We start from the raw sequence: 23645 nt of genomic DNA on the forward strand, positions 1-23645 counted from the left end.
ACGTAGAATTGCTTGATACCTTCCAAAGTCAATTCATCCTTCTTAACCAAAATTCTAACTGGGTTTCTCATGAACTTGGTGGTAACTTCCAAGACGTCATTTGGCATGGTAGCAGACAAAAGAACAACTTGGGTAGTTGGTGGTAGCAATGTGAAAATTTGGTAGATTTGTTCCTTGAAACCAGAAGACAACATTTCATCGGCTTCATCTAAGATGAACATTTTGATCTTGTCAGTTCTGAATCTACGTCTTTGGATGTTGTCGAAAACACGACCTGGGGTACCGACAACGATTTGAGCGTCTTTCAAACCTTCAGCATCTTCAACAAAAGAAGTACCACCGATACAAGCGTGGACCTTGATGTCCATGTGGAAAGCCAAAGCCATGACAACCTTTTGGATTTGTAAAGCCAATTCTCTAGTTGGAGCCAACATCAAAGCTTGAGGAGCCTTGACAGAGGTGTCGATTCTTTGCAAAGCGGCAACAGAGAAAGTACCGGTCTTACCAGTACCAGATTGAGCTTGAGCCAAGACATCGTGACCTTCAATAATAGGCATAATGGCACGTTGTTGAATGGCAGATGGTTCTTCGAAACCGTAACCGAAAACACCTCTCAACAAGTTTTCGTCCAATTCCATATCGTCGAACTTGTAGACAACTTTGTCATAGTTGGTTAGACTGATTTGGGAGTCTTCAATTTCAGTAATACCTTCAGACATATTGTAATTACTAATTATTAGTTTCTTATACACACTAGTCTTCTGTTTAACGGACCTTTTTTTTTCTCTAATATTCAGTATGATCTGCTCTTTTCCTCTCCTTGAGATGGGATTTCTCTTATATATGTTGCTGAAAAAAAATAAAAAAATTTCAAGAAAAAAAGAAAAAGGTACGCAAACCCAGCGAATTGACCCGGCCTTACTATATTCGTACAGCGTGACGATGATTTAGCTAAATATACTGGTTCTATGGAATGGTTAATAGCTAAGGAACGACTGAGTTAGATATCGGAGTCTGGGAACGCTCTCTGGACGTGGTGCAAATAGTCCGTATTCTCCCACTCAAACTTGAAGGCACTTTGAGGATCAGCAGTTGTTACTTTTTGATCGTGTTCTTGTATAGGTATATTTTGTGCAGCATTAGGACCTACCTGGGTTTCATCAGGGCTAACCTGCTTTTGATTCTCCCTTGAGTTTTGCTTTAGCAGCGTGTTGAGGCAGGGAGCCTCGTGATGGAAATCTGTTTCCCTTTCGAGATTGCCGAGTTGCAAGCGTGTGAAATAATTACTCAAGTGGTGTTCGTTGTGTAGATCCCTCTCTGTATCCCTCCATAATTGATAATAATAATTATCGTGGTTGAATGCACTATGTGACCACGGTTTGAACGTTCCGATGAAATGAACTAGGTTGATATGCTGCTGGAAAAAGCTCATCGCAGGCGAGGACTGGTATCCGTAATTGGGCATTGTTACGTTATAGATGAACGGAAGTCGTATCCACTCCATAAGCGGAGATATCTTGTGCAAGATCTCCTTGCTGTAATTGCATGCGGGGTTGAAAAATTGATTGAAGATACCTTGATCAGCCCCGTCAATCGATACAGTCTTGACCAAAAAATCCTGCAAGCTCTTCGCCATTTCCAAATCTGGAATCAGTAGCAAGACACCGGTGTTAAACATATCGGGCCATCCGATATCGGGAACAGCAGCGATCTGGAACCTCGTTTGTTCAGGATATAGCTGTAGAATTTTAAAAAACTCCTTGTTCAATGGTAAAGTATCCGCATCCAAAAACAGCACCTGATCGAACTGCACCAGTTCCCATAATCTGGCTTTTAGTAAAGTAAAAGATAGCTCCGGCCTTTTCAACAAGTCAAGATTTGCCTTGTTATTTTGGACGCTCTTCGCTTGACCCTCTAACGATTCTATGATAATGATCTCCTTGAAGAGGCTTCTTATCAAAACTATTTCCTGGGGAGTAAATTCATCTTCGAACAACGTTCTTGCAACTAATAGACATATAGTTATTTCGTCCTCTACTACAGTCTGGCTCAAGAGTCTTTGTAATTGGTACGCTAAAGTTAAGGCACCAGGTAAATACCCCCGTGAATATAATAACGTGCAAAGAGCAACTTTCTTAATCATGGATACTAAACAAAACAGGACTTGATGCTGTTGAGTGCTAAAAACTACTTGCTGTACTAGTGGACATGTTTCGAAGATGATGCGCTTATCCGTGATTTGATCCCCTCCCCTCGTCTTTATATGTCATACAAAATGTAAACAAAACCCTTAACTACTAACGCGCGGCGACGAATCAATTCCATTTTGTTTGAGAAGAGCAACATTACAAGGATAACAACGAAAGGGAAACCTTTGAAGCGTATCAATTAAGCACCCTTGTATCTCTTCGTTCTGGCTTTCTTTCTTTTTTTAATGTTATTTGTTAATGTAGTTGTTGCATGTACGTAAAGTTATATCTAAATTAAATATGGATAATATAATAGAAATAAAATCCAAGAAAAGAAAAACGCTAAGAAAAACGGCTTTTTCCCTTCTTGCTATTTAATTATCTTCTTAACGGGAGTAAGCCCAGACGTTCTTCAACAAACCATCGTTTTGAGCCAAACGGTTCAAAGAGTCATCAGATTCACCTCTGGATCTGACGTAACCGGATAAAGCGTAGGTAACGTATTCACCTGGGATGGCACGGCCTTCTTCGTCAACTTTAGCAACGTTGATTTGAACAGAGGCGTGGTCATCGGCTTTGATGATTCTGTTGGTAGCAGAACACTTTCTTGGAACGTATAGTTCGACCTAATGAAAAGAGAAAGAAAAATGGTATGTTAGTATATTGTGCTTTTATTTTTGTAGATTATCTGGCATGAGAGAAGAGAAGGAATTTGAGAGCATCTTTACAGTATTTTGCGGTATCATTCTAACATAGGATTTACTTGGTTCTGTAGCGTACTAAAATGGTGGGTTTTTCCCTTTATCGCACTGACTAAGAAATACAGACGAATTTTCCATTCATATATTCGTGTTGGAAAATCATGCAATTTGCATTTTCAGTGCGTTATTTGGCAATTTTATCTTAGAAGTGATAACTTTTAGCCTAAGCCCAATATATTCAATGCGGGTGTCATCTCTTATCTCCTACTAATTTGTTTATGGGACTTGTTGGACACTTGTTTGATTTCTATGTTCTTTCTTCTGCGAAACTTCTCTATCTTCTTCTCTATTTTCTACCACTGTGCGCCATCATTTGTTAAGATTTACGTACTAATTGACCCTTATCGTTTTCCATCTTGGCTTATTGATATTTGTTTATTCTATTATCGTATTCTAGGCTAAAAATCCCCCTTTTAAAAATAAATCGAATATATAGCGATGGCAAGAATTTCAATCTCATAATCTTTAACTACTAGTTCTTACTGTACACGAAGCCAAGAATACCCTTCCGAGGGACTCACTACCGAGCTACTATGGTCCTGGCTACAGCGCCCACCACGCGAGAGGCCTCTCGGAAAGTTTCTACCGAGGGAGTGCGTGCTAACAGGTTCGCCTTGTCTTTTGTCTAAACCAGGCCGAGATTTGCTGCATAGCCAAAAAAAGATATGGATGTCTGGATGTACCAAATGCACGGATGTAATATATTTATGTCTGAATAGTTTCGAGAAGACTTCAGCCTAGTTCTCCATGTTTCTTTCATTGTTTTGTAGTTTTCGCTCCATGCAGTCTTTCTTGGAAATTCTGAAGGCTTGTCTTGGGATTGCATTGCTGCTGAGCTGGTTGGTGGAGGCATGCTCCACCCCTGTACGTTACCATGGCAACAACATATATGGAAGACATGATGATCCCATCGCCGTCATTATCGGGTATACAGGGCATTTAGGATAATTTCTGTATATCTGGAGTACAGGGGGGGTAGTGTTAACATGAAGCTTTTCTTTTGCTTTGTGGCAGATCTAGTGCTGTCATCATGTATTTTAGTTATGCTTGGCTTTTTCGTTTTTTTCCCTGAATTAGCGCTAGCGTTGCTTTCTACGTGAAAGGAGCCCTGAGAAAAACTAAAAGCAAGTGAATGTTTGTTTAGATATATACTTACAAAGGAGAAATCTCTATAAACCAGAACAGCAGACAGAAAGCATTTGTATGAATGCAAAATGGTAGACGGATTGAACTCTTCGAGCATCAGGAAGAGAGCCAGGACGCTTTCCAACCCCAATGACTTCCAGGAGCCTAATTACTTGTTGGACCCCGGTAATCATCCTTCCGAACATTTTCGAACTCGAATGTCGAAATTCCGGTTCAATGTGAGGGAGAAACTGCTGGTGTTCACCAACAACCAATCATTGACACTAAGCCGCTGGCAGAAGAACTATCGTTGCGCGTTTAACGATTTATACTTCACTTACACATCTTTAATGGGATCGCATACATTCTATGTCCTGTGTTTACCTATTCCCATATGGTTTGGGTATTTTGAGACTACCAAAGACATGGTCTATATCTTGGGATACTCCATTTATTTGAGTGGTTTTTTCAAAGACTACTGGTGTTTGCCCCGGCCTAGGGCCCCACCGTTGCATCGGATCACATTAAGCGAGTACACAACCAAGGAGTACGGTGCGCCAAGTTCGCACACGGCGAACGCTACGGGAGTGAGCCTTTTATTTTTGTACAACATATGGGGGGCAGAAGCGTGCCCCGTCACGGTACGGTTGCTGTTGACGTGTTTGGTCGTGTTTTATTACATGACTTTAGTCTTTGGGAGAATATACTGTGGCATGCATGGACTACTGGACTTGGCAAGCGGTGGAATCATTGGTATAGCGTGTTTCTTAATCAGAATATACTTCAAGTGCGGCTTCCCGAACCTACATATCGAAAAGTACTGGTGGTTCCCTCTGCTCAGTGTTGGATGGGGCCTTATTCTTCTATTTGAGCACGTCAAACCCATAGACGAGTGCCCTTGTTTCCAAGACAGCGTTGCGTTCATGGGTGTTGTGTCGGGCATTGAATGCTGTGAGTGGATGGGCAAGAGGTTCGGGTTCACATCAGTGTACAACTTGGAACCTAACTGTGGGTGGCAACAAACCCTTGCCAGGTTACTGGTGGGCTTAGCGTTTGTTGTTATTTGGAAGGAGGTGATCAGCAAGCCGTTGGTGTACTCTCTGCTAATCAAGGGCATGCGCCTGAAAGATGACAGAGACATGGCGGCAAGAAAAAGACTAGAAGCCACGCGGAAAGAAGGGGGCAGCAGCAAGCTCGAATGCCCACTGTATATCGGAGAACCCCGAATCGACATAGTGGGACGGTTCGTTATTTATGCGGGAATCCCCTTCACCGTCGTGGTGTGCAGTCCCGCCGCCTTTTCCCTTCTACATATAGCATGAAGAAGAAAAAGAAGAAATAAATAGATAGAAAGAAGTGTATAAATGTATCCGTTGTTTTTGTAAAATACGTACTTTTTTGAATATGTAACTAAAGTGTCGTGTAGTAAATAAGTGTTTTGCGTGTCATGCCAAGGGCCCAAAAGAAGAATAAGTGAAAGTTGTCATCATTAATAGAGTGGAGAAGAGGAGATGTATAGAAACACCCCTACAACTTGGGAGCATGAGCCAAGTGTCTTCTGGTGGCCAACGAGGCGCTTAAGGGTCCGTACGTCTTGGCATTCTCTCTGTACTCTTTGAACGACGTGAACGAGTTGCCCGGAGATCTCTTGAAAACGGCGCTGGCAATGGCGCCGGCGGCTATTCTCGAGACGCTTGCGGAGGCAACGGAGGCGGAGGCGGCGGCGGCTAATCTGGTACTTTGAGCGATCATCTTGTACGTGTGAGTGTGTGTGTGTGTGTGTGTGTGTATATATATATCTAAGAGTTGGTTTCCGATTCCTTGTCGAAAACCCAAATACTCAATACCACAAAAGTTCCATCTGTCCCACCATGGCTCCTGCTTTATATGCCTGGAAAGCTAGAGCGTTTTGCACCTGGGCGGCGGTCACGCTTGCTGCTCCGTATCCACCGGCAAAAAATACGAGCCGGCGGGAAACGGGCCCTGACAAGTCATGCCCCTCTGTTCCATTCGTGGCTCTTATCTCCAGGAGCAACCAAATTCGGAAAAGGCATGACATCTCAAACATTTCCCTTCCGCATTTTTTCTTTCAATGGTGCATCTAAACCCGCACACCCTGCGCTCGATCATAGCACGTGGTACGAAAAGTGCACGTGACTGCTAGGGTTCGCATTTCAGGTATTTTTCTTTTTTTCTAGGGTAGCCTTATTCGTATCGTCTGTGACGATAGGGCACTCCTCCTTTCTTTTTTCTTTTTTTTTTTTTATTTTTCACCGTTTACTGTCATCATTAAGCCTCGAGAAACCGAGTATACGTTCACCTCAAATTGGATCATCTTCATATAGCACTTTACTACATTTCTTGCTACCGCGTACCCTTCAATTGCTGTACAGCGGTTTGGTTCTTTGTTTTCTTCAACAATTTTTTTTCGTTTTTTTTTCCTTTCCTTCAGGACAGTAACCTTGGCTAGTTAAACGCTATATTCATAACCATTCATCTTTTGGGTTTGGTGTAAATATATATATGCTATAGAAGAGAGAACAATAAGATGGTAGAGGACTCGTCAAATAGCAATGTGGTAAGGCCAATTCCGGCCATACCCATGGACTCGCCCGACTACGAAGCGTTGCCCTCTCATGCTCCGCTGTACCATCAGCTAATAGCGGGTGCGTTCGCTGGTATAATGGAACATTCAGTGATGTTCCCAATAGACGCCCTGAAAACGCGAATACAATCAACAAACGGGAAGTCGCTGTCCACCAAGAATATGCTTTCGCAGATATCTCATATATCCACTTCAGAGGGGACCCTGGCCCTGTGGAAGGGTGTCCAGTCCGTTATATTGGGTGCTGGGCCTGCCCATGCTGTGTACTTTGGGACGTACGAGTTCTGCAAGAAGAACCTGATTGACCCAAGCGATACGCAAACACACCACCCTTTCAAGACAGCCATCAGTGGTGCCTGTGCCACAACGGCCTCAGACGCACTAATGAACCCATTCGATACGATAAAACAAAGAATCCAACTAAACACCTCCGCATCAGTATGGCAGACCACAAAGCAGATATACCAATCTGAAGGCTTGGCAGCATTTTACTATTCTTACCCAACCACTTTAGTAATGAACATCCCATTCGCAGCATTTAATTTCGTCATTTATGAATCATCAACTAAATTCTTCAACCCATCAAACGAGTACAATCCCTTAATACATTGTCTGTGCGGTAGTATCAGTGGATCCACGTGTGCGGCAATCACCACTCCCCTGGACTGCATAAAGACGGTCCTGCAAATAAGGGGCAGTCAAACGGTTTCCTTGGAACTAATGAGAAAGGCAGATACTTTCAGTAAGGCGGCCGGCGCTATTTATCAACTCTATGGCTGGAAGGGGTTTTGGAGAGGTTGGAAACCAAGAATCGTGGCAAACATGCCCGCTACCGCTATATCATGGACAGCTTATGAATGCGCAAAGCATTTTCTAATGACCTGTTAGTTTCTTTTGCCTCATCATTCTTTTTTTGTTTTGCATCTATACAAAATCATGTGTATTATCATTTCTTATATCCATTTTTATATGTACATTTATATATCTAAGCAGATAATCCAATAGTGTCAATGTTGTGGTTGATTATTCTAGGAAATGATATTATTTTTTTTTAATATATTTTTTTTATCTTTATATATGTTTAGTAGGCTCAAGAGATATTTCAAGCGAAGAGTTATTTGTTTATGTTTTTAGCCGCAACTATTTAAAAAAACAATAATTAAACTCTTGTTTTTAAAAAGCAGAGGGAATTTAACCAGAAAGACAAACCCCAGTATGACTAAATCTTGGCTGCTTGTCTTTATCATCTGCTTAAGTGCCTCGTTTGTAAAAAAATTACAGGCTGCCGGTGTTACCACACATCTGTTTTATTTAACAAGAGGTGCTCCCCTAACTTTAAAGGAAAACTACTATCCTTGGTTGAAAGCTGGTTCTTTCTTCCCAGATGCCCTATACTCGTGCGCACCATCCAATAAGGATTGGTCTGATTTTGCAGAATTCACTCATTGGCCAAACTTCTTAATAATAGCATTGTCGTATTGGCAGCAAACGTACGGTCAAAACGATCAACTCCGGGAATCACATCGTTCGCTAACGCTGAAATCGTTCCTGATAGGAGTATTCACTCATCAAATAGTCGACACCTCTTGGCATTCACTAGTTTCCGATTATAGAACGCATGGTTTACTTCGTGTTCTCAGCGAAACTGAATTTGATTCGGATATCGAAACTGCTCATACATTTTTAGACGTAATGGGTGAATTCATAACCTTGAACAATGTGATTCGCGATACCGCCAATAACGAAGACTGGAATTACTTCACTTATTCAGACTGGGAACTACCTGATAAAAAAGATTTGATGGCAATCATTCAGAAGGCAGGACTTTCTAAGGAAAAACTAACATACCCAGAATTAGAGTTCTGCGTTAAAAGGGGCATGGCGGCTGCTGTAAGTGAAAGCTACATATTTCGCTCTCAAAGACACAAGTTATTAAGCAATATTTACTCGACCTCCCCCAGAGCTAATGATTTAGTACTAAACCATTGGTTGGGGGGAGAATCCAACCTAGTGGCGATGCTGCAAAAATGTGTGCCTTTCTTTGAGTCTTTATTTCATGGTAAAACTAGTAATGAGGTCCAAATAGAAGAATTGAGACTATGTTCAAATTTACCGCCAGTCTCGCACCAAGAGGTAGAAACTTATACTTCGATAGCTCCCATTGAAGTGCGGAGGGAGAACAATCATATCGTCGTATCCCCCATGAGATCTTTCTCCAAGTTTGGCACAAGCTTCACATTGGGAAAATTTTTAGGTGATGATGCAAATTATCTTGCTGTAAGTGCCCCACTGGAGGATACGATTGGTGCAATCTACTTGGTTCCCTGGGAAATAGTATCTATATCGAGCAGAGAGGATTTTAGTGTTTTGCAACCAATCACAGCCATGTACGGTTCAAAGGTTGGCACGTTTAGCATAGGCGATGTTGATTACCTGGTTGTTTCGGAACCTGATAGGTGCAAGATTCATTTTTATTTCAAGCAGACAAAAATTCTAACTATGGAGGACCGCACCACTGAAGAAGCCAATCAGTTGCAAATCGCTTTGACAGAAGACTTTGATGGAGACGGAATTCCCGATTTGATAATATCAAGCACAAGCTACGGAATCAACGAAACTGGAATTGTGGCGTTTATCCCAGGATCTTCAATAATTCCATATCTGATAAATTCAAATAAATATCAAATTATTGATATTTCGACTTTAAAAGGCATTGTCAGCCTTGATGGATATCCTTTTCAAAACCCTTTTCAACACTTTGGCGCATCAATCCAGTTATCCAACACACTTAATAAACAAAAGCTAATATACGTTACGTGTCAGAGCTTGGGTACCGTGTTTGTTTATTTGAGCAATGACTTACAGGATTCGTCAACCCCAAAATATTACATAACTAGAGATCGTGTAATCTCAGCGAATAATAAGGATCGCGTCGATTTGGGCGTGATTCCTTCAAAAGAGCACGGCATGTTCGGTTCAGCGATACATTCTTGGCATTTTAATGGCTACGATTTTGTAGCCATTTCTCAACCTATGTTCGATGCCGTCTTTATATACATTGAGAACTCTGGTGAAGTCAAATTTTTCTTGAAGCTGACTTTAAAAGTTGGTACCCACTCAGGAGCTATTCCCAATGGGTTTGGTACATCCTTGTTGTTTAGCAAAGAGGAAAAGGCACTGTATCTTTCATCACCAGGAAGTTTTGACGAGAGAGGAAGTATATGGAAAATCGAGATGAACGAACTACTGAAAGCTAATGAACATTCAAAGCGAAAGAGCCTTTTGATCAACAACTTAAAGTACCTTGTGCTCATAAACCCTGACAAAGATAGTAAAGGTGTGACAGATTTTGGGAAGAGCATGATTTTTGGCCCCCAAGACCATCTTGTAGTAGGCATCCCTCAATATGGGTATGGAAATTTGGACCATATGCAATTAACCGGCAGAATATTGGTACTATAAAGATGACTTCTATATTTACATAATCTAATATAATTTCAATTGCATTTCGATGATTAAGTTGAAAAGGAATTTGTACATGCGTACTATATACATTGTGCGAGTTACCACTTCTCTTTATTACGTATCCTTTAGCTTCTTTTTCTCTATTCTCTTTTGCAATTTTTCCTGCCTCTCTTTCTTCCTCAACTCCTTTAATGCCCTTTTATCGTTGTCATATGGCTTCACATCTTTTGGTGTTAGTTTCATTATCATTTTTGTAGCGATGCTGCCTACTATTATAGGCTCATTGGCATATTCAATGACCGTCTCTTTCAATGTCTCCAAAACATCAGCCCTTTTTTGCAATACAGATTTTGGTAGCCTATTTGTGCCATCTTCCTGAACGCGGTCCAGCTCTTCAAAACCCTCAAGCCAATTATTTGAATTTATGTTATTCTTGTCATCAAGATATAGCGTTACCTTACTTCCCTTCTTCAATAACGATACTATTTCATGAGCTTTCTGCCTTCGTAAATCGTCACTCTCAATCTGCCATGATACCTTTATCTGCTTTAAATTATCTTCCTTTTTATCGGTTTCTAATGTCCTGAAAGATCTATTCATCACTCCGAGTTTCATTAGCTCCATTTCTTTTCTTTTAGCTAAAAAGTCGGAATACCTTTTTAAAGCCACACGACTTTCAACTAGTTTTACAAGGGGAATTTGGTTTTCATCGTCGATTTGTTCAACGTTGACGACACTTAAACCGACTTTATCAAGGTCAATGCCCTTGGCAAAATATCGAATATTAGACGTTTCGATTCTGTGGGTAGTGGGATCAACAATTTTAATGTTTCCCTTGGAATTTTTTTTGAATATTTCACTTACCACTGAATTTGCCGCCTCTTTTGCTCTATCTGTTCCGGTAGCCCAAGTGATTAAGATTCGTTTCTTCTTGGTAGCATTCCTCGGCGGTTGCTTTTGACGCTTTATATACTCTTTAGGAAAAGCGACATTCCTAGCACCATTCGAATGACTTTGCTCTCTAAGACCCCCTAGTTCACGTTTGCGTTTCATTGCATTGCGAAATATATCTGTAGTGGATGATGCATTGTCTTTGTGAAAGTACTTTGTACAGTGAAAATAACGCACACTTCCTAGAGGTAACGACCTATGAAAAAGCCCTCTTCTCAATAAAAGCTCTAGCATACTGGCGACCACAATGATACGCTCATTTATCTCAGCCTAGCAGTACCTGCTATTTACCTGTAGTGTAGGCTTTTGAAGTAAATTTTTCAGACCCTTATAATTCTTACCGTCGCGGACGAATTCATCGTGAAATTTAAGAATTTATGACTAAATAGGATAGGGCAGGGCGACGGTATCTTCAATGATATGCTTGAGTGCTATACTTGTCCGTTCAGGGATCCCAATCAGGAAGCATTCATTTTCTGATAGAACGTAATTTTTTTGAACTATTGGTTTAGTGTAATATACAAATATAAAAATTTGGCTAAAAAATGGTCCATTAATCAGTTATAGAACGCATACATACAAGGATTCTTCTGTTGTTCACATATCAACCCCCATAACCATGGCTAATAATGCCATTCTAACATACAAACCATACTTCATTTGTCTAAAGTAAGCAGCACGATGATCGTAATCCACTTCCTCTTTGATTTCATTTACACGAGGCAAAGGATGCATGATAGCCATATTTTCCTTAGCATGAGCCAAAATTTTGTTGTCCACAATATATGTGTCCTTCAAACGTTGGTACTCTTCAGGACTACTGAATCTCTCTTCTTGGACTCTTGTACAATATAGAGCATCTGTTTTGGAGATTATATGAGGGGTCATTTCGGCGCTTTCTACACCTAGCAAACCACCCCTTCTTAGTTCTTCCCTTAGCCCTTCTGGCAATCTTAATTCCGGAGGAGAAACAAGATTAATTCTAACTTGATAATGCATCAACAAACGGCATAACGAATGGACAGTTCTACCGTGTTTCAAGTCACCCATAAATGTAACAGTGATACCGTTAACGGTACCTATTTCTTCACGAATAGTGAATAAATCTAAGAAGGCCTGTGTGGGATGTTCACGAGAACCATTACCACCATTGATGATTGGAACAGGAGAATACTTAGCAGCAATATGGACTGACATTTCTTCGGAATGACGCATAACAATGGCATCACTGTAACAAGCCAATGTTCTGATAGTATCCTGAAGAGTTTCACCCTTTTTGACGGAAGAGACCAATGGGTTAACGTTCACAATTCTACCACCCAAACGTTCCATAGCAGCAATGAATGAAGAACAGGTACGAGTAGATGGTTCAAAGAAAATTGTAGTAATTACATGTCCCTTCATTAAATCTAAAACACCTTCTCTATCAACGGCTGCTCTTAATTCTTGTGCAACAGCAAACAAGACATGGAAGTCAGAACGTTTGAATTGTTTGATAGACAATATATGTCTACCACGGAATGGATTGTTGCTACGAATCAAGTTTTGGATAGCGCCTGGTGCAACAAGTTCCCTTGGTGGTCTCGAAGACATCAGTTTTTGTTCCAAAGGTTGTTCTGGGATAGCATCCTCTGCGGCATCTAGATTATCAGCCATTGTTTCATCGGTAAAAGAAAACCTTCTCTTAGTACCGGTAGGTTGAATTTCTGCAGGAGCTGTAGTGGAAGCTGTAGCAGGATTAATACTGCATTTTCCTTTTGCGCCTGGAGAGACCAATTCACCACTCAAAACAAGTGTTTCGTTGTTAGAAACAACACGTTCGACACCACCGTTCATGTCCATGTTGAATGGTGACCATCTCTTGTTACGTCTAAAGGAATAATCCAAGTCGATTTCAACAACAGAATCCTGGGCGGGGATGTTGAAAATTTTAGCTGGGTTATCATGTAGACGAGTAACGATATCGTCGATAGTCAACTTACCTTCTTCAACTGCAGCTAATAGTAATGGTAAGGAATCTTTGATACCCATACCGACGTCAACCTTATTACCAGTAATATTGGCTAGAGCAACAGGAAGTGCGCCTACAGAGAAGGCGTCAATGCCATCCAGATTGTTCCAGAAAAATTCTTGATCCTCCTTGGTGGGCAAAAACACAGCTTCAGGATAGTCATCTTGGGCAATAAACAGAGAGTAAATGTTGACATCACAGGTTACTCTGGGATCTTTCTCTTTGACCGTCATAATCAAAGCAAGATCTTCCTTATTTGAAACACCAGTAATATGAATAGATCTGTTTTGAAGTGAGGTTAACAATAGAACGGATGCCAGGTCGGCAGTTTTAGCTTCAGCTATAACTTGCTTTTCAGCTGGCCATTGCTTCAAAAGTTCAGCTACTTCTGTGATTTTGTTCTTTAATTCACGTAAAGGCAAAAACAACGCTGTGACTTTGCTAGCAGATTGTGAGACGCTTTGAGCGTTATGAGCGGTACCAGCAACAGTGAAAGAAAAATCTGTATAAGACGAATCTTGAGAAACAGAGTTTGCAGCCTTTAATGATGCAGCATCAGTAATAACTGGTCCACTGATAGATCTAGGCATTAATTGACAGTAGGTAAAACCTGATTCCAAAAATAAACGTGTAGTCTCCTTTAATTCATCCGGACCCTTGATAACATGTGATGCATTTGGAACAAAGGTCGCAACATTGATTAGGCCTGGTAAGGTTATAGTTCTGTGAGAGGTTTGGGCGTCACGTTCAGAGACATCCAAAGTGATGTTTCTTGAGATGGCTTCAATCAACAATTTGGCACACTTCACGTTAGTGACCAGTGGAACTGAGTAATCAACGGCCAAACGACGTGTTTTGTAACCCTTTGAAACATAAGATGCAGGACGGCGGAATCTGTTGGCGGATGGTAAGTTGATGTAAAGATCAATTTCATTGTTGGCCAAATGCTGAGTAAGCGAATATTCTGATTTTTGGTCATCAGCATCCCTGTTTAAAACTTCTAGATATTGGACAGCGATACCGTGTTCGGATAAGAAATCAGCAGTACCCGATGTTGCAAATAGTTTGTATCCCATATTGTATAGTTTCTGAACGGAAGAAAGCAATTCTTGCTTTTCTTTGTAAGAACCAATGGACAATAAAATGTTTTTCTTTGGAAGTTTGAAACCGGTTGCCAACAGAGACTTTAGGTAAGCTTCATACTTAGAGTGACCAAAGGTAGCGACTTCACCAGTAGAGGCCATCTCAACACCCAAAACAGGATCAGCACCTGCTAAACGTGGGAAAGAAAACTGTGGAACCTTGACTGCAACATAATCATCTGGTAATTTTTCAACAGGGTATGGTGTCAAAGGTAATCCCATTATAGCCTTTGTAGCCAGTTCAATCAAGTTCACACCAACAACCTTTGAAATAAATGGAAAAGATCTTGATGCACGAACATTACATTCAATGACCTTAATTTCATTATCCTTTGCAATAAATTGGATATTGTATGGACCAGTAATCTTCAAAGCTTTACCAATCTTTGCAGTTGCGACGACAATTCTATCAACCGTCTCAGGAGCCAAATCTTGAGGTGGAACAATCAATGTTGCATCACCTGAATGGACACCCGCATTTTCGACATGCTCAGAAACAACATGCATAACCAATTCACCATTTCTTGCAACCGCATCCATTTCAATTTCCTTTGCATTTTCAATATACTTGGTAATGACAACAGGATAGTCACGGGAAACTTCGACAGCTTGATTCAAGTAGGATTCTAAATCGTTTCTAGAATAAACGGTATTCATGGCAGCACCAGATAAAACGTAAGATGGACGTACTAACACAGGATAGCCAACCTTTTCAGCAAATGACTCAGCTTCATCCATTGATGTTAATTCCTTCCAAGCTGGTTGATCAACACCAATTTGATCCAACATACGAGAGAACTTATAACGGTTTTCAGCAGAATCAATCATATCTGGGGATGTACCAAGAATCTTGACATTTTCACGATGTAACGTCATAGCAATGTTGTTGGAAGTTTGACCACCCATTGAGACAACAACACCACTGGAACTTTCAACTTCATAGATGTCCAAGACTCTTTCAAGATTGATAGTTTCGAAATATAGTCTATCAGCTTCATCGTAATCTGTTGAGACGGTTTCAGGATTGTAGTTGACCATGATGGTTTTGATTTTGTTAGCACGTAATGTTCTAACTGCTGTGACAGCACACCAATCGAATTCAACAGAAGAACCAATACGATAGACACCAGAACCCAAGACTAGAACACCGTGGTCGTCAAAGGATAAATCGTGAGAGTCAGCATTGTATGTCATGTACAAATAGTTTGTGTATGCAGGGAATTCAGCAGCAACGGTATCAATTTGTTTGACAAATGGTGTAATACCGTACTCTTTTCTTAACCTACGAATAGCAACTTCATTGGAATCCAAGAACTTTGCAATTTGCCTATCATCAAAACCTAATTGTTTTGCTTGTCTCAAAACTAATGAAGGTAAATCTTCTTTAGTACCAAATGAGCTTATTTTCTGGGCAAACTGGACCAAATCATGTAACTTGTTCAAGAACCATTTATCGATTCTTGTCATCTCCCAAACTTTATCAACTGAATATCCCTTTCTAGCAAAAGCATTAGCAATTGCAAAGACACGCAGATCAGTAGGATTGTTCAATTCATAATCGATATCGACATCTAGATCTGTTTCGTTGAAACCTAGGTTGGCGTACTCTGTAGATCTGATGGCTTTTTGGATGGCTTCTTCAAATGTTCTACCAATACTCATAACTTCACCGACGGATTTCATTGATGAGGATAATTCGGTAGACACTCTGGTAAATTTCTTCAAATCCCATCTTGGCATCTTAACAACACAGTAATCTAAAGAAGGTTCAAAACAAGCACATGTGGATTTTGTAACAGAATTTTTAACTTCATTTAATGGAATGTTCAAACCTAATTTAGCTGCGGTATAAGCCAATGGATAACCAGTAGCTTTAGATGCTAAAGCAGAAGAACGTGATAAACGAGCATTAACTTCAATGATACAGTATTCCTTGGAGACTGGGTTTAGAGCATATTGAATATTACATTCACCGACAACACCCAAGTGTCTGATAACATTCACAGCTGTAGTTCTAAGCATGTTGTAATCTTCATCAGATAAAGTTTGAGAAGGAGCTACGACAATGGAGTCACCAGTATGAATACCCAATGGATCGAAATTTTCCATGTTACAAACTGTAATACAGTTATCATAAGCGTCACGAACAACTTCATACTCTACTTCTTTCCAGCCCTTCATAGACCTTTCTACTAAGACTTGAGGAGAGGATGCAAATGCAACATTACAAAGGTCAACTAGTTCCTTTTCATTATTAGCAAAACCAGAACCTAAACCACCTAATGCGTAAGCAGCACGTACGATAACTGGGAAGCCGATATCTTTAACAGCGGCTAAAGCTTCCTCTACCGAGTTAGCAGCCTTAGATTTGGCACATTTTTCATTAATTTCGTCAATAGCGTTGCTGAACAGTTCACGATCTTCAGTAGTAATAATGGTTTCAATTGGAGTACCCAAGACTTTAACTCCTAAAGTCTCAAATTCATCTTTCATGTCGATACCAACTGACAAAGCAGTTTGTCCACCAAATGTCACATAAATGGCATCTGGTCTTTCATGCAAAATAACCTTTCTCACAAATTCTGCAGTAACAGGTACAAAGTAGACCTTATCAGCCAACCCTTTAGAAGTTTGAATTGTAGCAATGTTGGGATTAATCAAAATCGTATAAATACCCTCTTCCTTCAAGGCTTTAATAGCTTGAGAACCAGAATAATCAAATTCACCAGCTTGACCGATGGACAAACCACCAGAACCCAAGACTAGGACCTTCTTTGGTTCGATCCTTGGGTGCGCCTTCAAATTATCTTCTAGTAGACCACCTGGGAATGCAATTGGTTTCAATACTTGTGTGTGCTTATATTCTTTAACAGCTTGGATGAAAACATCAAACAAAAATTCTGTATCTCTTGGACCTGGTGTTGATTCTGGATGAAATTGAACAGAAAAGTATGGTAATTCGGAATGGTAAATACCTTCGTTAGAGTCATCATTTGCGTTAACAAATAATGGTTTCCAACCGGAAGTAAGGGTGCTCACATCAACAGCAAACCCATGGTTTTGAGATGTTATATAACAACGACCACTTATGGTTGATGTACAAGGTATGTTGTGGCCACGGTTACCAAATTTTAATTTTAGGGTGGATGCACCTGAAGCTCTAGCTATTAATTGATGACCAAGACAAATACCAAAGATTGGAGTCTTTTTAGCTTCCAAAACATTCGATAATCTTTGAGACAGTTCAGCTAGAACAGATGGATCACCTGGACCGTTGGAAATGAACAAACCATCGTAATCTTCCTTGGTGAAATCATAGTCCCATGGAACGACCTTTAGTTCCACACCCCTTTTGATAAAACAACGAATTTGATTGTACTTCATACCGACATCAATGGCCAAAATTCTTAAAACTTTGCCATCTGGACCGGTTTGCAATTCAATGTCCTTGTTATCCGTTGGAGGTAGGTATAGTTTTGGTTCACTGGTCGAAACCTTAGCAACCAAGTTTTGGACATTTGGATCCACCCATTCTGGAACGTCAAACGCATCTTTCCAAGAAGAAGATCCAGAAATGGTTCTATCAGACGTGGTTTTTTCCAAAGACAACCTACCTAACATTGAACCAGCATCTCTCAAATGCTTGGTCAATGATCTTGTATCAACACCATAAACAGCTGGGATCCCTTCATTTTGTAACCATTTCCCCAAGGAAGATTTAGCAAGATAATGAGAGTATTCGTCGGTATAGTGAGAAATAACCAAACCGGCGATGTGGATTTTATTACTTTCAAAATATCTTGGCAATTCTTCGACCAATTCATCTCGCAAGTGCACATCTGGAACACCATAGTTACCTACCAAGGGGTAGGTGATGACTAAGATTTGGCCTTCGTAAGATGGATCAGTGACAGATTCAGGATAACCTACCATACCAGTTTGGAAAACTAATTCACCAGCAGTGGACTTTTCAGCACCAAACGAATAACCTTGTAAGACCGTGCCATCCTTTAGTTCCAATGTGATTAGACGGTCACCTGTAGACTCCATTGGAGGAGAAATTGGGGCAGTGGGAGCGATAGCGGCCATGTTACGATTATTATGTTTTATTAAATTAGGTTTGTGTGTTGTATGCTGCAATAATTATGGACTCTCTTTTGTTGTTCTTGTTGTTAGTAATTGTTGGTTCGTATGGCTTGAAATCATATAATAAATCAAAATCAAAACTAATGAAGAGATTAATGTAACTTTATTACCCTTAAGATCTTTTTTCATATATCCTTCGTTTCTTTTTTTCATTTTTTTTTTTCATTTTTTTTTTCAGGTAATGAAAAATGATCTTCATCATCGCAGAGTCAATCGGCGTCTGGGCTCAACAGCTATCATAAAGGATTTCTGCCGACTCCATTGCCCAAGGCTTTCGCATGATTTGGACATATAGTTACGTCAAGGCTCTGTCACGAAGGTAAATATAAAACATACTGGAATTGAAATTCTAAGGGAATAAATGAATGTATATTCGTTTCTTATTAATTCAAATTCGAACGCGGTGAGATTTTAGCAAAAAAATTAGTACTTAAAAGATTTTTTGGCTAGATATAGTGGTATTCCTCGATTCTTTCTCAAGTGCTTCTGGGGAGGAAATGCTTTTAGGAAACCTTTTGTTTGTGGTTGTGTCGACGGTTTTTTAAGTCTTTACATTCAAGAACAAGAAGAAAAACAAGAGAAACCAAGAGGAAAGATGATAATTTGAAAGAAAATTGGTGTGGCTAAAACATGCTAGAAATGATATACAATAAATTGAATAGCATATTGGCATAAGAGAGGATTCTCTCTCTGAGGAAAATCGATGAGGGAGGATTTTGTCAAAGTATTTATACTTTTTGTCCATATCGTTTGTCCTACTTTTTTTTTCCGATTTTTTTCAAGGACAGGAAAAAAAGAGTCATTACATTTGTGCGACATTTGCTTTTACAGTCCGTCGGAGAACACCGACGGGGTCCAGAAAACAAAAATGTCCATGTGTTAATTATACAGCGCCGAGCCAACGACTTTTTTTCCCTTCGCCTTGAAGTAGAGACAATTTATTAGTAGCGTTAGTGATGACGGCATCTCTAATCTAGACATTGTATGCTGTACATTATTTTTAAGCGATCTGGCCGTCTTTAAGGGACCTAAAAAAGAAAAGTGAAGGCATCGCAGGAAAAAAAGCATCGAGAAAGGTGCGCGAAGGCAAGTACGCAAGATATTTTAATAGTTAAGGAGTCTGTCTATCTATATTCCTAAAAAAAATACATGCTTAAATTACTTTTAATAAATACGTATCCATGTGTACTAGTATCGTGGTATGGGCGAAGTACGTCAATTGGTTTTGGTACTTCTTCTCGAACTCCGGGAATGGCTACTCTTGCTTTTAAGTACGTCCCAACGATGTTTTGCATCGCTAAAACTCCTCTTGAGATGCTCCGTCATTGGATCATCCGTATCGGTTCTGGCCTGCTTCTTCAATTTTAAGTCCTCAATGTGGTCGATATGTTCAAGTCTATCACTTGGCAAAATAATGGCACGATCCAAAGAATATGGCAGACCTCTATTCTTACCTCTAATCAGCATAGCTATGATGACCAATTTGGATAATGTGGTTAGCTGCCTTGAAAATGATTGATTAGTGTTCGGATAGCCTAATGATAGTCCGACTGTACCATATGCGCTAACGATCTCGAAAAGAATTGTAAATACATTGAAGTTGGGCCTCTGGATGTCTTTAATTTTGTCACCTTCACAAATACAGATGATAAATAGGCCGAGAAACAAAAACCATAAATCAAAAGAAAGCTGTTTTCTTAAATGCGCACCAATGAAGGACTTGGTTGATACTTCGTTGGGGTTCTCATTTTCTTTTCTCTTTTTTTTCTTTTTATTTTCTTTCTTTGGTTTGCCCCTACGATTACTTGCCCCTTCTTGGCTCGCCTCTTCTTCTCCTTCGTCGTCGTCATCGTCATCGTCGTTGTCGCCGTCCTCTTCAGTGTCAGTATCTTCTGGTTTACTTCCCATTTCTCCGTACAGCCCCAGAGATTGCTCCTCGTAAACATTTGTCCGTCTAATAGAAATAGCTAATGGTAACACGGAGACATACATCATAAGCATATAGGATACTTGGATGGAGGGGTGTAACTGACTCAAATCAACGACACTGAAACCGGCGGTTCTCGTACTGACAGATTGGAATAAACCAACAAGAACTCTATAGCCTTTCGATAGCGATTTAACTACAGTTGAACCGAAATCCAGAATAATAAATAAGATCCAATCTGTAAAATTTAGTCCTACAAGGGTCAAAAGCAGCCACCATGTAGCAGCCTTTGGAAACAATAGAGTAAAACAACGACGTGGATGATCTAAGAGAAAACCTAAACTCTCTCTCATCTGCGACAAATCAGGGGAAAGTTTGAACATTATCCAAATAATGCATCTAAGAAGGATGGGGAACCCTGTATTTCCAATAATGATAAACCAAATCATAACGATCAAGGGATATGCGGCTTTATCGAATGACATCATTGAGTCCGGGGTTAATGTTAATCCTAAATCATTGAAGGCACTCATTGCCGTCCAAAACCCCCACCATGTAGGTGAAACACCATCGCTTCTGACAATATCGCTATAGTGTTTTTTCAAGTTAATCCAAGGCACCAACATAACAAAAGAGACGATGTGCCATCCAAAATAATAGACAACCAATATGGTACATAGTAATTTGATGGCTCTGTATTCGACACCGCCCAGTTCATCCTTTTGGGCTCTTGTTAACCCAAGAAAGTTTGAATTACGTCCAATAGTCGGTTGCCATGACAAATAGTTTTTGGTACCACTACGGGTTAGAGCATGGCGAGGATCTAAGTTATAATCCGAATCGAAATGTAAACCATAATAGCCTTCCTCTTCATCGTTGTAAGTGGGATATCCATTGGTATCGTTTTGGTTGTAATCATTGTTTCCATTCACAGGATAAGTGGTCTCATTAGAATCTGAAGAAACATCTTCGCTTCCATTTCTATGAGAATTATCGTGATGTAAAATGGATTCCGCGTAGTGAACCAAAATATTACTATTATTGCCATTATCCTGATAATTATGATCGCTGTCGGAGGCATAAGGACCGTGTTCGAACATCTTGCCATTCCAGCCTCTCCTTTTGAAGTTTGGTTTATTTTTATGATGGGCCTTCCAATTCTTATAAACCATTTTTTGAAAGTCAGGAGTCCTGGCAAGTTCATTCAAATCTCTAGCTTCGGCCATATCGATAGTCTTAGACCGTTCCATAAGGACTGCTTTTGAACGATTATCGTCAAAGGATTTCGTCTTGTACATACGATGTAGGTTTCTCTGCAATTGGTGTTGTTGCTGTTGTTTCAATTTAAGTTCTGAGCTAGATTGTGGTTCAGAATGTTGCATTCGGTCATCTTCGTCTCCGCTTTCGTTGTCGGCAAAGTACTCTTCCATGTTATCACCTTCGTTGCCATCATCATCATCACCATCGTCTAGACCAGAAACGGGCTCTCTATCAAGAGCGTCGTTGCTACTATTTTTATCGATCGAACCCGTGGAAAGTCTCCTTTTAATCTGCTGCCGTATTCGCTGGGCTCTCGGGAAATGTTTCATTATGTATCCCTTCGATGTTTTTTTTTGATGGGGAAAAAATGATCTTGGGTTTAAGTCGTCCATAGTAGAAACCCTCTTAGACTTGGAAGCCCTCCTTGGCGGCTTAGTGATATTAAACTGAATCGATGGACCCTGTTTTCTGTCAGCCCCCCCCCCTTCAGTAAACGCTATTGGGCCTGAACTTGATTTCTGTGTCTTTCCGCTTAATGAAGGTGTAGTACCTCCAAAATTTGTGGGAAGAGAATCTTCATCCGAAGTGCATGCGGAAGAATTTGAACTATGTGATACATAGTCCTGGTCTAAACTAATTTTAGCTCCTTTATCTTGAATCTTGACTTTACCATCATTCATAGAAGCAGATTTTAACTTATTACTGTTGCCCGTACTTCTTGTACCGTCCGTAGGCGATCCAATAACTAAAGGTGGTCCTTCATCTTCTGCAGTACCCTCGTGCTCACCTTGTAGCATCATAATGGATCGATACATATCTTCAGGAGTAATATCTCTTGAACCTCTCCTTCTCGCAAATTTTTCTGAGGGGACTCCCGTACGCTTTCTTTTATTTTGCGATTCATCAAATCGAAGACTACTTGGCTTYAATTTTTGGCTTATGTTTTCGTCTGTGGCTGTATTGGAAGAACTGCCTACACTCGAATAGGACTTGTTTCCTGGGTATCTTTGGACCTCATCCGCTTCGTCTTCCTTAGCATAATCGTCCAAACTGCCACTGCTCCCATTGTTATTACTGGTGTTATTGCTCTTACTATTACTATTACTATCACGAGAACTGTGGCTACTATGAACCGAGTCCTGCTCATCTCTATTAACCATTTCTCCACTAAACAATTTTTCTTGGAAATCGTCTCTTTTATCCGATTTCTCGGGACGTGACATTCTTTGAGTGCCTGTTTTACTTTTGGTCATGGTTTTAGCGGTTAGTTCCCTTTCCAAGATTGTCTTAGTTCTTCTCATTTTGAAATTTCGCCTGGAAGAGTCTCTAATACCGTCAAAATAACGTTCAAACCAATAGAGTCTTACGAATGCCAAACAACTGTGAACGGCAATTGGGGTTGATATGCAGCATATAAGGTACAAAATAATTTGTTGATATAAGGTTAAATTATTGACATCCACGGTATTTAAACCGCCTTGAGTGACCGCGCCGGCTGCCAAAAACAAGGCATCAATATATCTGATGTTCTTAACTGGATACAACATAATAGAGGTTATTATCGTGAGGACTATCGTATAAAAATAATGGACTGCAATAAAATTAGGGAAAACATATTTTTTAATTGGGGAGCAATAGTGACCACATAAAGCAATAAAATCACGAAATTTGTGGCCGAAGGATTTTTTGTATCGCACTTCAAATGAGGCTAATGTGGGCACTCTACTCATAGTTCCTCTAAGGTGCATTGCTGACTATGAGATGAAAATTGACAAATCAGGCTAAAAATGGGTAGGAATGACCTCCTTGAGAGCCAACGGAATACCCTCCTCTCTTTGAGATTATCCAAGAGGGAAAACCAGTAATTATAATAACAAAATATAAATGATGGTTAAAAAGAAACCAAAAGCGATGAGAAAGTTTCAAATATAAACAACGTTTTTTATCTTCTATTTGCAGTCAGTTTTGCCTGTTTTTCTTATAACAGCAGCAAAGTCAGAAAGCAGTTCAAATTCCCGGTACGCTTTCTGGTCCTATCCCCTCCTGTGCACACAGAAACGTAA

The 23645-nt window shown here is 40.1% G+C and overlaps 8 protein-coding genes across 8 annotated transcripts; 2 read left to right on the plus strand and 6 right to left on the minus strand.

The window, feature by feature from the left end:
• On the minus strand, window positions 1-719 carry TIF2 (translation initiation factor eIF4A; the record flags this gene model as incomplete). Its single annotated transcript, XM_018365991.1, has 1 exon — window positions 1-719. A coding segment is annotated over one exon (719 nt), but the record flags the coding sequence as incomplete, so codon positions are not given.
• A 281-nt stretch (window positions 720-1000) lies between these two features.
• On the minus strand, window positions 1001-2143 carry GLG2 (glycogenin glucosyltransferase GLG2; the record flags this gene model as incomplete). Its single annotated transcript, XM_018365992.1, has 1 exon — window positions 1001-2143. One exon carries the CDS (start codon window positions 2141-2143, stop codon window positions 1001-1003), a length of 1143 nt encoding a protein of 380 aa, XP_018221198.1.
• Window positions 2144-4164: 2021 nt separating this feature from the next.
• On the plus strand, window positions 4165-5397 carry LCB3 (sphinganine kinase LCB3; the record flags this gene model as incomplete). The annotated part of the gene is made up of 1 exon (XM_018365993.1): window positions 4165-5397. One exon carries the CDS (start codon window positions 4165-4167, stop codon window positions 5395-5397), a length of 1233 nt encoding a protein of 410 aa, XP_018221199.1.
• Window positions 5398-5602: 205 nt separating this feature from the next.
• Window positions 5603-5827, minus strand: DPI8 (Dpi8p; the record flags this gene model as incomplete). Its single annotated transcript, XM_018365994.1, has 1 exon — window positions 5603-5827. The coding sequence occupies one exon, from the start codon at window positions 5825-5827 to the stop codon at window positions 5603-5605; it is 225 nt and encodes a 74-aa protein (XP_018221200.1).
• Window positions 5828-6623: 796 nt separating this feature from the next.
• MRS3 (Fe(2+) transporter) lies at window positions 6624-7568 on the plus strand (the record flags this gene model as incomplete). The annotated part of the gene is made up of 1 exon (XM_018365995.1): window positions 6624-7568. One exon carries the CDS (start codon window positions 6624-6626, stop codon window positions 7566-7568), a length of 945 nt encoding a protein of 314 aa, XP_018221201.1.
• Window positions 7569-10259: 2691 nt separating this feature from the next.
• AIM23 (Aim23p) lies at window positions 10260-11330 on the minus strand (the record flags this gene model as incomplete). The annotated part of the gene is made up of 1 exon (XM_018365996.1): window positions 10260-11330. One exon carries the CDS (start codon window positions 11328-11330, stop codon window positions 10260-10262), a length of 1071 nt encoding a protein of 356 aa, XP_018221202.1.
• A 363-nt stretch (window positions 11331-11693) lies between these two features.
• URA2 (bifunctional carbamoylphosphate synthetase/aspartate transcarbamylase) lies at window positions 11694-18338 on the minus strand (the record flags this gene model as incomplete). The annotated part of the gene is made up of 1 exon (XM_018365997.1): window positions 11694-18338. One exon carries the CDS (start codon window positions 18336-18338, stop codon window positions 11694-11696), a length of 6645 nt encoding a protein of 2214 aa, XP_018221203.1.
• Window positions 18339-19610: 1272 nt separating this feature from the next.
• Window positions 19611-23330, minus strand: TRK1 (Trk1p; the record flags this gene model as incomplete). Its single annotated transcript, XM_018365998.1, has 1 exon — window positions 19611-23330. One exon carries the CDS (start codon window positions 23328-23330, stop codon window positions 19611-19613), a length of 3720 nt encoding a protein of 1239 aa, XP_018221204.1.
• Window positions 23331-23645: the final 315 nt, after the last annotated feature.

The sequence above is a fragment of the Saccharomyces eubayanus genome, chromosome X (assembly GCF_001298625.1).
Source record: "Saccharomyces eubayanus strain FM1318 chromosome X, whole genome shotgun sequence".
Lineage (NCBI taxonomy): Eukaryota > Fungi > Ascomycota > Saccharomycetes > Saccharomycetales > Saccharomycetaceae > Saccharomyces > Saccharomyces eubayanus.